This window comes from Ascaphus truei, chromosome 10, assembly GCF_040206685.1.
Source record: "Ascaphus truei isolate aAscTru1 chromosome 10, aAscTru1.hap1, whole genome shotgun sequence".
NCBI lineage: Eukaryota > Metazoa > Chordata > Amphibia > Anura > Ascaphidae > Ascaphus > Ascaphus truei.
The window spans coordinates 38,234,728-38,250,115 of record NC_134492.1 but is presented as its reverse complement, the minus strand read 5'-3'; the positions used below and the strand labels follow the sequence as shown (position 1 = coordinate 38,250,115).

The 15,388-nt window shown below is 47.7% G+C and overlaps 1 protein-coding gene across 1 annotated transcript in view; it reads left to right on the top strand.

Annotated features, from left to right (window-relative positions):
* Nucleotides 1–10,345, top strand: part of LOC142503851 (tenascin-N-like) — a 48,151-nt gene extending 37,806 nt beyond the window's left edge. Inside the window, exons 12-15 of the mRNA XM_075616657.1 lie at nucleotides 218–314; nucleotides 5,542–5,706; nucleotides 5,830–5,993; nucleotides 9,704–10,345. Of these exons, the coding sequence (XP_075472772.1) occupies nucleotides 218–314; nucleotides 5,542–5,706; nucleotides 5,830–5,993; nucleotides 9,704–9,799 (522 nt within the window). The 3' untranslated portion in view covers nucleotides 9,800–10,345. The remainder of the gene's footprint in view (nucleotides 1–217; nucleotides 315–5,541; nucleotides 5,707–5,829; nucleotides 5,994–9,703) is intronic.
* The last annotated feature ends 5,043 nt before the right edge of the window (nucleotides 10,346–15,388 follow it).

Sequence of the window (15,388 nt, the reverse complement as noted above, 5' to 3'; positions counted from 1 at the left end):
ATGTTAATGCATCTGTATCTTTGTATCATTTATTAATATATAAGAATAATGGAACATAGAGGTATGAATATGTTCTTAATGCAACAAACACGCTTCATTTATTCCCTAAAGGGTCTCCTAGTGCAAGACTAAACACGTAGGTGCCCAAACATTTTGGTGGGTGGGTGGGTGTTTGTTACCTTTCTTCATGGCACATTATATTTATTTCTCTATGCAGGTCTTCCAGAGAAGGAGCAATGGGAAGGTTGATTTTTACCAGCGCTGGAGGAATTATGTGGAGGGCTTTGGAGACGCCAGTGAGGAGTACTGGCTCGGTGAGTGAAGCCCAATGAACAATGGCAATGTTAACTTTATGGGGACCCATCTGCAGGAAAATAGTAGGGGTCCCTTCAACCACTTGTCATCTCAACCATTAATTACACAAACACTCATCCCGTTATGGACTGAAATCAGTGACATTTAGGGGTTCCAGACAAAAATATGGGCATTTCAATGGAAAAGTACAGATTGTTATAACTGAGACCAGGGCCACTGATAGGTTTGGACAGCCAGTGCTGATGTCCCATGCCCGTTCAGTCAAGGGGCCCAGCCCCCTGCCAGCACCTCTACTGTATATGGTTTGCCTCTGCTCTGCTGGCCATCGCCTCTATAGGCCCGACCCCCTTCCCCTTTCCACGGGCCTCTGATAGGCCCAATCATTGGCCCTCCCCTTTGCTGACTGCCGTCCCTCCAACCTGAGGCCCCTTCCATAGGCCTCCAGAGGACCCACTCAAGAACTGCTGATAAGCCCACCTATGCTGCACATCTGTGCACTATGTTCTCTGCATTCCAGGCCCATTACCTCTTTATATCCCCCTCCAAGCCCATTACCCCTTATCATTCCTCCTCCAAGCACATTACCCCTTATAATTCCCCCTCCATCCCCAGTACCTCCTTATACCCACCCGCCCCCCTTCCAGGCCAAATACCTCCTTACACCCCCTTCCTGGCCCATTATCTCTTTATACCCCACCTTGGCCCATTGCCTCATTTTACCCCTTCCAGCCCTGTTACCTCATCATACCTTCCTCCCCCCAGGCCCATACCTCCTTGTACTCCACCTCCCCTAGGCCCATACTTCTGTATACCCTCACCCATACCTCTGTACACCCCCCTCCCCAGGCTCATACCTTCTATTCCTTCCCAACCCCCCTGCCCCCCAGTGCATGAGTGGGTGATCTGTCCTTTTCCCAATGATTTCTGTTGTTGGCCCTGGCTGTGGACTCCACTGACATTCAAGACCCCAATGTTAAAACCAGTGGCACCCACTCACAGAAAATCAGTAGTTGTCAGGTCTGCTGAACTTACAAATTAAAAAAAGGGAAATGTCAAAGATCTTGTGTTGTTCAGGGCTGGCTTACTTTAGGCACAATCAGGGCCTCTCCCCTCATTGTACCTTATAGCTCTCTTGGTCCATGAACTCAAGTGAGTGGGATTTGAGGTGCTGCTGGCCAAACATCAACTCCCTTGCTTCCAGAAAGCCCTACCATGCATTGCTGAGTATACTGATATATACTGCAAAGCAATGCATTGTTGGTTGTATATTGAATGAATCAGACAATCTACGGTTCGACATACCTGCAGTCGCCCCATTATTTGGGGTTAACAAGTCCTGCGTCTCAAATGGGTTAGCAGGGAGTTTACTGTGTTTGGACTGATAATTTGTTTCTAATGTATTTTTTTTTAATTATCATGCTGTGTGCCCGGACTGGATTGATATTCTAGAAACGTCCAGGTTTCAGCAATCATTTCCAGGCTTGGCAGCTCTTCAGCCCATAATACAGTAGAGTGAGAAGTTGGGTAGTGTATCATTTCCAATAAAGTAACTTCCATGAATGTAAGTCTATCAATTTCTGGACTGGTTAAGGATGTGTGCAAGGAGACAAGAGCTTAGCACCTCTTTGACTGGACAGTCCAAGCATTGGGTGCAAGGACACATACTCGATCACCTCCAGGAGTCAAGTGTAGCAACTTAGTGCTTCTAAGACTGGAGAGTTCAGGTAACCGGTGGAGTGTCACCGATTGTCACCTCTAGGACTGGAAATTTCACGTGACGACTACAGAGGCATACAGACTCTGTCAACTCTGCCGCTGAGCTCGCTCATGCTTGAGAGCAGTGACGTCACCAGCTCTCCAAGCATGAGCGCTCTGCGGTCCCGCAACATTTTTAGAGCAGGAGCGGAGGGGCGTGGCTATTACAGGAGGGGGCGTGTCATTGGCTGGATCGGGGCTGTGTTTGTATGTGTGTGTGTCTGTCTCTGTGTGTCTCTCTGTGTGTCTGTCTCTCTGTGTCTGTGTCTCTCTGTGTGTCCCTCCATTTTCTCTCTAAACCCTTCCCTCCCCCCCTTCCCTCCTCTCTCCCCCCCTTCCCTCCTCTCTCTCCCCCCCTTCCCTCCTCTCTCCCCCCCTTCCCTCCTCTCTCTCCCCCATTGCTTTCTCACCCCCTTGCTCTCTCTCCCCCCCCATTGCTCTCTCCCGGCCCCCCAGCCCCCCTCTCTCTTTCTCCCCCCCTCTCTCTCCCTTCCCCTACCTCTTCCTTCCCCTCTCTCTCTCCCCCCTTCTCTCGTTTCTCTCCCCCTTGCCTTCTCTCCCCCACTTCCCTTCTCTCTCCCCCCCTTCCCTCCTCTCCCCCCCCCTTCCCTCCTCTCCCCCCCCATTGCTCTCTCTCTCCTCCCCCTGCTCTCTCTCCTGCCCCACCTATGCTCTCTCTCCTGCCCCCGCCCTGCACTCTAAATCTCTCCCGGCCCCCCTCTCTCTCCCCCCCTCTCCCCCTTCTCTTGTTTCTCTCCTCCCCTTCCCTCCTCTCTATCCCCCTTCTCTCCTTTCTCTCCCCCCTCTCTCTCCCTTCCCCTCTCTCTCCCTCCCCTTCTCTCGTTTCTCTCCCCCCTTGATTTCTCTCCCCCCTTCCCTCCTCTCTCTCCCCCCTTCCCTCCTCTCTCTCCCCCTTCCCTCCTCTCTCTCCCCCTTCCCTCCTCTCTATCCCCCTTCCCTCCTCTCTATCACCCTTCCCTCCTCTCACTCCCCCATCCTCCTCTCCCCCCCTTCCCTCCCCTCTCCCCCCTTCCCTCCTCTCTCTTCCCCTTCCCTCCCCCTTCCCTCCCCCTTCCCTCCCCCTTCCCTCTATCCCCCCATTGCTCTCTCTCTCCCGCCCCCCTGTGCTCTCTCTCTCTCCCAGTCCCCTCTCTCTCCCGACACCCCTCTGTCTCTCTTCCCCCTTCTCTCGTTTTTCTCCCCCCTTTCTCTCCCCCCCCCTCCACCTCTTTCCGCCCCCCCCTTCCACTTCTCTCTGCTCCCCCCCTTCCTCTTCTCTCCGCTCCCCCTCTTCCACTTCTCTCCGCCCCCCCTTCCACTTCTCTCCGCTCCCCCCTTCCACTTCTCTCCGCTCCCCCCCCTACCACTTCTCTCCGCTCCCCCCCCTACCACTTCTCTCCGCTCCCCCCTTCCACTTCTCTCCGCTAAATTCCATGTTGTGTTTGCTTTGAAAGTGACAGCACATTAAAACACGCCTTCCCTCCTCTCTCTCCCCCCATTGCTTTCTCACCCCCCTTGCTCTCTCTCCCCCCCCCTTCGCTCTCTCCCGGCCCCCCAGCCCCCCTCTCTCTTTCTCCCCCCCTCTCTCTCCCTTCCCCTCTCTCTCTCCCCCCTTCTCTCGTTTCTCTCCCCCTTCCCTCCTCTCTATCACCCTTCCCTCCTCTCACTCCCCCATCCTCCTCTCCCCCCCTTCCCTCCCCTCTCCCCCCTTCCCTCCTCTCTCTTCCCCTTCCCTCCCCCTTCCCTCTATCCCCCCATTGCTCTCTCTCTCCCGCCCCCCTGCGCTCTCTCTCTCTCACAGTCCCCTCTCTCTCCCGACACCCCTCTGTCTCTCTTCCCCCTTCTCTCGTTTTTCTCCCCCCTTTCTCTCCCCCCCCCCTCCACCTCTTTCCGCCCCCCCCTTCCACTTCTCTCTGCTCCCCCCCTTCCTCTTCTCTCCGCTCCCCCTCTTCCACTTCTCTCCGCCCCCCCTTCCACTTCTCTCCGCTCCCCCCTTCCACTTCTCTCCGCTCCCCCCCCTACCACTTCTCTCCGCTCCCCCCCTTCCACTTCTCTCCGCTAAATTCCATGTTGTGTTTGCTTTGAAAGTGACAGCACATTAAAACACGCCTTCCCTCCTCTCTCTCCCCCCATTGCTTTCTCACCCCCCTTGCTCTCTCTCCCCCCCCCTTCGCTCTCTCCCGGCCCCCCAGCCCCCCTCTCTCTTTCTCCCCCCCTCTCTCTCCCTTCCCCTCTCTCTCTCCCCCCTTCTCTCGTTTCTCTCCCCCTTGCTTTCTCTCCCCCACTTCCCTTCTCTCTCCCCCCCTTCCCTCCTCTCTCCCCCCATTGCTCTCTCTCTCCTCCCCCTGCTCTCTCTCCTGCCCCACCTATGCTCTCTCTCCTGCCCCCCCCCTGCACTCTAAATCTCTCCCGGCCCCCCTCTCTCTCCCCCCTCTCTCTCCCCCCCTCTCCCCCTTCTCTCGTTTCTCTCCTCCCCTTCCCTCCTCTCTATCCCCCTTCTCTCCTTTCTCTCCCCCCTCTCTCTCCCTTCCCCTCTCTCCCCCCTTCCCTCCTCTCTCTCCCTCCTTCCCTCCTCTCTCTCCCCCTTCCCACCTCTCTCTCCCCCTTCCCTCCTCTCTCTCCCCCCTTCCCTCCTCTCTATCCCCCTTCCCTCCTCTCTATCACCCTTCCCTCCTCTCACTCCCCCATCCTCCTCTCCCCCCCTTCCCTCCCCTCTCCCCCATTCCCTCCTCTCTCTCCCCACTTCCTTCCTCTCTCTCCCCCTTCCCTCCCCCCTTCCCTCTATCCCCCCATTGCTCTCTCTCTCCCGCCCCCTGTGCTCTCTCTCTCTCCCAGTCCCCTCTCTCTCCCGACACCCCTCTGTCTCTCTTCCCCCTTCTCTCGTTTTTCTCCCCCTTTCTCTCTCCCCCTTCTCTCCTTTCTTTCCTTCCCCCCCTCCACCTCTTTCCGCTCCCCCCTTCCACTTCTCTCTGCTCTCCCCTTCCTCTTCTCTCCGCTCCCCCCCTTCCACTTCTCTACGCCCCCCCCTTCCACTTCTCTCCGCTCCCCCCCTTCCACTTCTCTCCACTCCCCCCTACCACTTCTCTCCGCTCCCCCCCCTTCCACTTCTCTCCGCTAAATTCCATGTTGTGTTTGCTTTGAAAGTGACAGCACATTAAAACACGCCCTCTCTCTTCCCATTGGTCAGAGCAGGGTCATGTGACCCTGCTCTGCGCTCAAAACTCAAACGGAGGTGTCTCCCCAAGCACCAAGCTTGGGAGAGCATACGTGCCCGCGCGCTCCGCGCGAGCGGGAACATCCACATTTAAATAGCGAGCATTTACCTCGTCAAGCACCGCGCGGTCAGCGGGAGCGTGGCCGCAGCCTTAGGCTGGGAAGCTCAGGAGATGTCTGCAGCAGCACAGCATCCACTAGGCAGAGCAGAACACATACGTGCAGCTTCACCCACTCAGCCACTGCCTATTTCCGTAGGTCTGGAGTGGCTTCACAAAATAACAGCCGCCCCAGCACAGTATGAGTTGCGTGTGGACCTTCGTACTGAAGATGAAGAAGCATATGCCAAGTACACCTCCTTCAGTGTGGGCTCATCTAGAGACAAGTACAAACTGGCTATCAGCAACTACACGGGCACAGCAGGTATGTCTGCCATTGTGTCACCTTAACCCTTTTGTCTCCTCCTGGATCTTGCAACTCATTACAACTGTCCAGGGGCCACAACAAATGTATTGATGTAGTGATGCTGCTGTTGTTTTTTGGCAGGGGATGCGCTTACCTATCACAATGGATGGAAGTTCACCACCTGGGACAGGGATAATGACATAGCGCTCACTAACTGTGCCCTCTCACACCGCGGAGCCTTTTGGTACAAGAACTGCCACCTCGCCAACCTCAATGGGCGATATGGAGACACCACTCACAGCCAGGTATGTGAGAACTGCACCTCAATACTGCACAGAACCCCTCATATAACACAAAGATACACTACATATAAGACACACAATCCCCTCATGTAAAACACAGCTACCCCTCATGTAACACACAGAACCCCCTCATGTAACACACAGAACCCCCTCATATAACACAGAACCCCTCATATAACACAGAACCCCCTCATGTAACACAAAATCCCTCATATAACACAGAACCCCCTCATATAACACACAGAACCCCCTCATGTAACACACAGAACCCCCTCATATAACATAGAACCCCTCATATAACACAGAACCCCCTCATATAACACACAGAACCCCCTCATGAAACATACAGCTACCGTGCATCCACACAAACATAGCAGAATCCTTTTGATAAAGGAATTTAATATAGATTTGCCGTTCACTTAATGGGCCCTCCTGAAATCAGCACAGCTACTTTTTACAATAGCAATCGACCTATAAATGTAGGCAGAGATATATACATACGGCCCCAGCACGCAACAATAGAAGCAATGAACAATAGCCAATTGGAATAAGTCAAAAGTGTATTTGAAAAATTATTTAAGCAGCTATACATGGAACCCAATAGCAGGGTATGGAGACAACCCCCTGCAATGCTACTGATACACAATGATATAACTAAATCGAGGCATGTCTCAGTATTAAAAGATATTGATAAAAATATAGATGGTTTGCAAATGATTCTATAATTGGAATTATACTAGGATTGTATAGCTCAATCTCTTAATACCTGTCTCGCTGTTTTAACAACCATACACACATCAGTGTTGATAATAACAGCCTCTCTGCTATCCACTACTGGGTCACAGCATTAGAATCATTTGCAAACCATCTATATTTTTATCAATATCTTTTAATACTGAGACATGCCTCGATTTAGTTATATCATTGTGTATCAGTAGCATTGCAGGGAATACCGGGTACGCTATCTATACAGTAAATAAGCGCAATCCTCCCAGTGAGCAATACCAAGTTCCTATTGGATAAATAGTTGCCATACCAATGGAGGACGCTATTTAAGATAGGCTCCCGGCACCCTTGTCAATTACTAGCCTCTGACGAAGCTCCTTTAGGGAGGGAAACGCGTAAGGCGGGACATGCGGTGACGTCATCGGACGTGGAACGTGGGACGTGGTGACGTCATCTCAGGGGGAGTGCCAGACTCTGTGTATCGAGGCTGTTGCTGCTGGAAGGTTGTATTTGGCTGATATGTAGCACCGCTGTGTGCAAGATTGTTACAAGTGCCTACCATTGTTACTTTTGTTAATCTTGGGTATGAGATGATGCAGCAAGTACTGGTTGTAACATATTAATGTTATTGAATACCTTATAACCCTCTGCTAGGGTGGTCTATTGAAGGGGAGCGCAAACTTTTTTCCCTGCGCCCCCCTGCTGGCTGTCCCCTCACTCCCGCGCCCCCACAACCCCAACTTACCCGCGCTCCGGCGTAACGACGTCACGTTGCCATAGCAACGTGACGTCACATGACCTTGCAGCGTCCTTTTGACGGCGCGTTGCCATGGCGACGCAGGGAGGAAGCCGCCGGAGCCACGGTAAGTTAGGTTTACAGAGGCCCTGCAGCTCCCCCGGCACTTAATTTAAGTGCCTTCGGGAAGCGCGCGGGGCCTCTGTAAACCCCGCGCCCCCGTCGGCAGTCTCGCGCCCCCCCTGGGGGTCGTGCCCCCCCAGTTTGCATACCGCTGGTCTATTGGCTGAATATTTTACCTAGTGATTTTATGGCATGATTGTGCTGTAACAGCTGTGTATCAGTGGGTCAGCAGCATAGGATCAATCCACTTACCTCTCACCATCTATTGTGTTGTGTAGTTCACTTTAATATAGGGCACGGTTTATTCCATCTATTGAAATTGGTAATCTTTATATTACAAGTAGGTGAGCGTACAATTATACAGTGATGCTAGAACTGTGCTATGATGTTCATGGCGTTTATATACAGTGAGGTTATTTGATAATAATAGAACTATATCAGTTACCACTAGCAGTAACACCCAATTGTGTATACACCTGTTGGTGCAATCTATGGTGAGTATTTAGGTATGCTGCGCTGCTGACCTACCTTCCATTTACCAGTGCCAAATGTCAAATAATCATGGTAACCAATTAGACATTACATACCCTTGATAAATAGCCACTTCATCTTACCGGTGGTATGGCAATTTTTGGGGGGAATTAACCCCTATCAGCCCAACCTCAGCATCTGCCTAGAGCAGGATACACTAACCCATCGTCGTGGGATTGTTATACATAAATATCACATGACAAACATAACCCTGATGGGTATGTGTTCATAGCACAGAGCCTACTATTTGCACCCCCCTACTATACAAAGTTTTTAAAGAATACGATACACACAGTTGATTTTTTGATGACAAATTTATTTCGTATGTGTACCATTATTTTCATCATGGCATAAATAAATGTTACGTTTTAACAGCCTACTGCACCGACACACTTTATTCGAGCAAATACCCAGTATGTACCTGGCAGATACCTGGAATGCGCCGCTCCTCACCTCTGACAAGCCCCGTTGCGTTTGCCTTCCCAGCCTGGGTTCATGCCTGGCTGACGGGCGGCTGATCTGTTAAATGATAATGATTAGGATTTAATAGGCTGCAATGCTTCGCGTGTCTACCAGATGGCATAAATTCATGAATGGTAATGCAGTATATATATATATATATATATATACTGTGCAGTATTGCAGCCAGCGGGAATAAAATGCTTCAATCCCTGCGTGGAAAATACCTCAATGCACTCGGGCAGAAAACAGTCACAAACCTCAATACACCCGGGTATACCCGAATTCGTGGGACTAGCCGAGCTCGAATAAAGTGTGTCGCCAGTGTAGGTGTGCACCATAAATGTGCTTCTTGCTGGAGAAAGGCTTTTCAACATAAAGCCTCTCTCTATTTTGAAAATACAAGAATAAATAGCACACTAAAAAAGATCCCTCCAAAACTCTTCCCTAACAAAGGTGTTTGCAGGAGCACAACATCTGCCTTTTACTGTATATTTGCATTATTGGGTGGCCCGCACCAGTCAGAAGTATGATTGTTTGTAGTACATAAAATAAACCCTATTCAAACATAGGATTAATGTCTGCATTGTCACTGAGGCCAGCAACAACTTGCAAATCAATGCGTTACAATCTACTCTCGGGCCTGTATGTGGTGAAGCTGCCTTCCACTTGCTAGGGTAAGTTTTAGCTCCATTCGGATGTTGAATACGGGGCTCTGCGAAAGAAGGGGTTACAAGCAAAAGTATTCAGGAGCGCTTGGATCACAACAATAGTGTTCTGGGGCCGGGGGGCTCAACTCCAGTCCTCAAGACCCCACAAGAGATCAGGTTTGAAAGATATCTCAGATTATGCACAGGTGGCTCCATCAGTCCCTGCTTCAGCACAGGTGGCTTAATCAGTGGCTCAGTCTTTGACTGAGTCACTGATTGAGCCACCTGTGCTGAAGCTGGGATATCCTTAAAACATGACCTGTTGGGGGGTCCTGAGGACTGGGGTTGAGCCCCCGTGCTCTAGGGAGAGTGAGACTCTTGGTCAGATTGTTCACTGTTACTTAATCTTCTGTCCCTCAGAGACACTGTCCAAATATGATAGTATTGCAAATTTTTTTGACTCATGTTCTCTCTTTGATATTTCCCAGGGAGTAAACTGGAAGCCATGGAAGGGTCATTTAATTTCTATTCCCTTCGTGGAAATGAAGATCCGGCCCATTGTGGCCCCAGGAGGCAATGTCTAAAATAATAATAATAATAATAAAATAAGTTCTCCAGTGAATATGGTGAAGAAGATGATGTGACCCAAGCTGTGTCCAATGGGTGCAGGCCAATTGGGAAATGAAGTTGGCTTGAAGTGTTAAAACCTATCACAATCCATGACATGATGATTCACTGATCCAGCACTGCAGTATCTCACAACCATGCTAGGATACCGTTATGCCAAAACACCACAGTCTCACCATGCCGTTCTGGTCTGGGTTCCAAATGCAAGGAAGTAACAGTCCAGTACATTGTTGCATTTCCAAAGTAATGTCTAGTGCGTCCAAGAATCCTATGCCAACTGTAGAAGCCACTGTGTTTTGGCTCTCATTATTGTATGCACCATGACAATGTATATGCTTGTATTTAACCATTGTTCTGTAGTGTTTATTTAAAGCAGCAATCTGCACGGCATGAATTATATCCATGTCTACTGGTGTATGAATGCACCAGTTTTACTCACTAGCACACCGGATGTGTACCGTAAACATAGTTTTTATAAAGCATCTTTCTTGATGGCAGGCGAACCACTAACCATAGTGTCATTCTTTCTGGTATATGTCTATTTTTACGCAGAACTTTACTTAACATGATTAGACAGAAGAATTGTAATACAATTCAGCGATAAATGTTCAAAACATAAAAATAAACATTTGAAGATTATAACTTCTGCTGATAGGATCTTAGAATCTTCTTGACTGTTTTCACATTTGAAGAACTATACAATTAAACAGAGTGAGGGCTTCAAAGGTAGTCTCTCACCTGATCACCATATTGACTAAGGATGGCCATGGTGTTGTCAGTCTTACTCTTGGCTTTAATTTTAGGCTATCAATCGTAGCTCAGAACTCTTAGAGATGTCAACATCTAAGGACCCAAATCAGGGGGACGAAAGTTTAGGACCAAAGAAGTAGAATTTTTACTGGAGACTATTAGACTGTAGTGACACTGACTTCAAAGCAGCGAGATACACAGACAATAAGAGACAGTTGACAGGTCTGAGTCCAATTTCAATAGAAGTATAGGACTGTTGAGAATCACAATGGTCTGGGCTTATACTGACATAGGAACATTGGTGATGCATCTAGGCAATATTGTGACTAAATAGTAACCCCTGGACAGTCCACCTTTTGACACTCGTATCCTGCGGTCCTGACAGTTGAGTGTGATTAGAAAAGAGTTCCGTGCTGAACTTGGGACCTTCCCATAGTTGTCCATCAGGGACACATTGAAGGCAGCGGCCTTTGTCTCTCATTCGCCTTCTAGACTTCATAACTTTAAGGGTTCAGTTATACTTTTATCGCCACGCTTGTTCTCTCTCTTAATAAAAAAAATTCTCTCAAAATCATATATAATCAAGAGTGTAGAAAAGATGAAAAATAAGGGATGCGCATACAAATATTAATCCAGATTACTGTATTCAGGTGTGCAGGTTTTTTATTTAGCACAAAACCAAGACAGGAAGCACATCGCAAAACTTTTTGGGGGGCGAAACCCCTTTTGTCAGGTGCCCACAAGTGTCCCCTGTGGGCACCTGACGCCTGTGGGTACCTGATGAAGAGGGTTACACCCCCCCCCCAAAATGTTGTGTGATAGGCTTCATGTCTTGATTTCTGCAAAATAAAAAATACCTATATTGGTATGTGCGGCAGAGTATCTCTTCTATTGGATATTACATGAAGTGGACAAGGGACCACTTCTAGCTCTGGTTCCTGCACTACTACGAAACACTATATCTACAGAACAGTGTTCTTATGATTATGCTTAAGGCAGTACAATTGATGTGTATAGAGGCTGGGGATTCCTGTGTACAGTATGTTTAAAGGTTATCAACCATTCAGAAAATACAAATGGTACAGTCTACTGTAATTTTAACAGGTTTGTTGACTCATTGTACTGTATGTAGATTGTAAACTGAAAATAGACAATAGACTGGAAAGTCTTAAACACGATAAATTCCCTATACCCCTTTGCTGCCAGAACTAATTCGCTGTAGGCACTTCTAACAGCAAAGGAGTTAATTAACTTTTATGAATGGTCTTCAGAAGTTGTGTGTGTGTAAGAGCTGAAGAAAAGTTACGCAAAGATTATTGGTCTAATTATCTAAACCAGTGTTTCTAAACGAGAGACAGAGAGAGACAGAGAGAGACAGAGAGAGACAGAAAGAGAGATCTTCATCTCAACATAGTGCAGGATGTGTCTGCTGAGATGTTTGAGGTGTGTATGTGTGTGTGGGGGGGCGGAGAGAGGGGAGGTGTTGGGGTTTTTGTGTGGGTAGAGCGAGGGAGCACAGTGCGTTTGGGAAGGTATGTAGTGTAAGTAAGAGAAGGGGGTTGTATGCGGGGGTGTATGATTAAGGAAAGTGAGGGGACTGTGTGAAAAGGGGGGGGATGTGTGTTGAGTATAAGGGTGACTATGATGTGTGAGGGTGAATGCGGAGTGTGTAAGAAGAGGGTGGGTGGGGATGTAGAAAGAGATGAGGGGATGAGTGAGGTGTGCAGAGAAAGATGCCCTGAGATTTTAAAAATCTTTCAGGGGTAACCCCAGTTCAAAAAAGGTTGAGAACCAACCACTGATATAGAGTGTGCAAAAGAGTGTGGGGGGTGAGTGCTTGTGAAAAAGGGGCTGGGTATATGCGTGTAAGCGAGGAGGGGATGAGTGAGGTCTGAAGAGCAGGGGGGGGGGGGGGGGCCCTGCAGGGGTTTAACCAGTATAATGAAATATGCAGAATAACGACTTGCAATACACACAGCTGCCACAAGATGTCTCTAACACTCCATGTATTATTTACAGACAGAAAATTAAGTTATGAATTTCCTTCTCATAAAATGCCAGGCCGAGTTTATGATGAGAACCATCTATGGCCATAAGTTAAGTCTTGAATGCTGCAGGCTAAGTTCTGGAGGGAAACAAAGTAGGAAAAGCTTCTGTTGATAATTGGCATTTGAGTGAGATGCCAAATGCTAATGACCCAAATCAATTCAATTTGAGTCATCTGAAGGAAATAAATTGCATTTTAATGGAAATGTACTGTCTTTAGTGCATGAGACTATTGAACTCTGTGAGACTGCTGATACTAGAAAATTAGTAACCCTAACACCAAATCAGGGAAGACCCAAAGAAAATCGATGAGACCTGACAGGTGCATTACTACAGTTTAAGTGGTCAAAGCAAGTTGCAGTGAAATAATAATTCCTATATTTGCCAAGACAAATGTTGATGATCAGCAAAGTGATGGCAGACCCATTCTCAAACCGGATCCAACCTATCATCATTTGTCTTTGGATGAATACTACTGCTCCTGCTCCTCTGGGGGAAAGAAAAGATGCAATGGCAATTTAAACATATGAGTAAATCTGTATCTGACTTGTAATAGAACTATGACAGTGGTTATCAACTTTTTTTTAGTTAATGAACCCTATAATTATATTGTTAAATTCTGCGGAACCCCAACCCTCTCTAATAGCGTGTCTGATATCAGAAGCATTGTAACTAACCCCAACCCTGTCTAATAGTGTGTCTGGGATCAGATGCATTGTAAGAACCCCCAGCCCTCTCTAATACTGTGTCTGAGATCAGATGCATTGTAAGGAACCCCAACCCTCTCTAATGCGCGTCTGAGATCAGATGCATTGTATGGAACTCCCAACCCTCTCTAATAGTGTGGCTGAGATCAGATGCATTGTAAAGAACCCTAACTCTCTCTAATAGTGTGTCTGAGATCAAAAGCATTGTAAGGAACCCCAACCCTCTCTAATAGCGCGTCTGAGATCAGATGCATTGTAAATTATTTTGTATTTAGTACCATTTTCAAATGGCCTCAAAATTGCAGGGAACCCACGGGTTCCTAGGAACCCATGTTGAAAAACACTGAAATAGAATGTGGAAAAAGAACTGTTAGTTTGGATTTCAGGAGAATGGGAGACATCACTGTTTGTTGGTACGGTAAGACAGGATGATAAGTTATTTGACATAACCGTCTTTAAGGATAATCATAGGAAAGATAATGGATAAATGTTGAGATTAACCTGTGTTTGCATAAAGCTGTTGAGCATTGGCTGAATCACTGAGTGGTAGTGTGGCTGGTTCAAGATGCTACATGGTTAGGCCTGTTTTGCTAGAAGCAGCACTGAAGTCTGTATGCGAACTAGAAGATGTGGATTTTTCATTACAAATGCTCTGAAAGCAAACTGGGCCCAAAGCCCTCTTTTTTTCATTGAGAGAGATGACTGAAGTGGAGGTGCCGTATTTACACATGGGATAGTATAGAGCGGCCTGCACATAAGGATGAGACTTCGCTACCAAGAAGAACAATAAACACATGAATGCGACTTCATGGAGAGGAAAGGCAGCATCATCAAGAGACACATTTTAGCAGACTTTTAACCATATTGGGGTCTACATACCAAGGCAATTTTGGCGCAAAATTGCGCACTTTTTATCCTGCCCCTATCATGTATCAAAGCATTTTGCTTCAATTTTGCTGCTTTTGCCCCAGCTTGCGACTTGGGGAGCGTCAGTGGGAGGAGATGGGGAGACGTGACACGGTGCAGATAAGATGCATCACATTCTGCGTCTCTGTGCACTATTCTTTTTCCCTTTTATTTGCCCAGATAACATTTTCCATATCTCATGTGGTGTAAGTCTATAATTCTGCATCAGATGTAAGAAACGGTTCTTACATATGTCACAACTCTCAAAAACAACAACAATACAGTGCGTCGAAACACGCTTCTCTACGGTGATACACAGACCCCAGAAACCCCCCCCCCCACTGAAACCACTGTGGTGTTTTTCATCACACCTGACAGAATTCAGCAATAGAACAGAAGGACGAACAGGCGTGACTTGACCAGAACTGATGTGACGTGGCCAGAATTGGCATGATTTGACGAGTTTTCCAAACACGACTCAGATACAACGTAAAATTATAATGTGGATCATCCGAGGCATATCCAATATCTCTGGGAATTTTCAATGATATGTTCACTTAATCAAATAAAGCAAGTGTAATAATAAATTGCGTTAATAAACTTTCTGATCATAGCGTCTGGCTGTTTGCCTAGTATAAAAATGAATCCCCTTGGTTGCAAATGGCAGAGATCCTAAGTTGCCACTCTCCAAACCACCCATAAAATACACTCGTGGGTGGATGAGTCACACATGAAAATGGTGCCTGTGAAGTCTACTGGTCCTTAAATCCCAGAATGGAGCAGGCAGAGGAAATCTCCCCAGTCTCGCCATGTTTGCAAACTCACTTAACAAAATGATTTCAAAGTACTAAATGCTATGAACAGCGCTGTGCGCCTATAAACACTACATGTAACAATTACTTTATTGATACTAATTGCTACACTGTAATGACAGCATGCTCCTATTGCAGCAGCAAAGCAGACTGGCACTTCCTGTTTTAAATAGGCCTGAAACCAGGAAGTAACTGGGTCGGACAACCAGTGCAAACCCTGGGAAAACAGAGCCGGCCAAAAGAGATGTCTCCAGGGAAAGCATACGAGGTCCTTGCGAAGTAGTAGTCGGGATATGACATATATGGAATGTCCCCACTTAGTAAA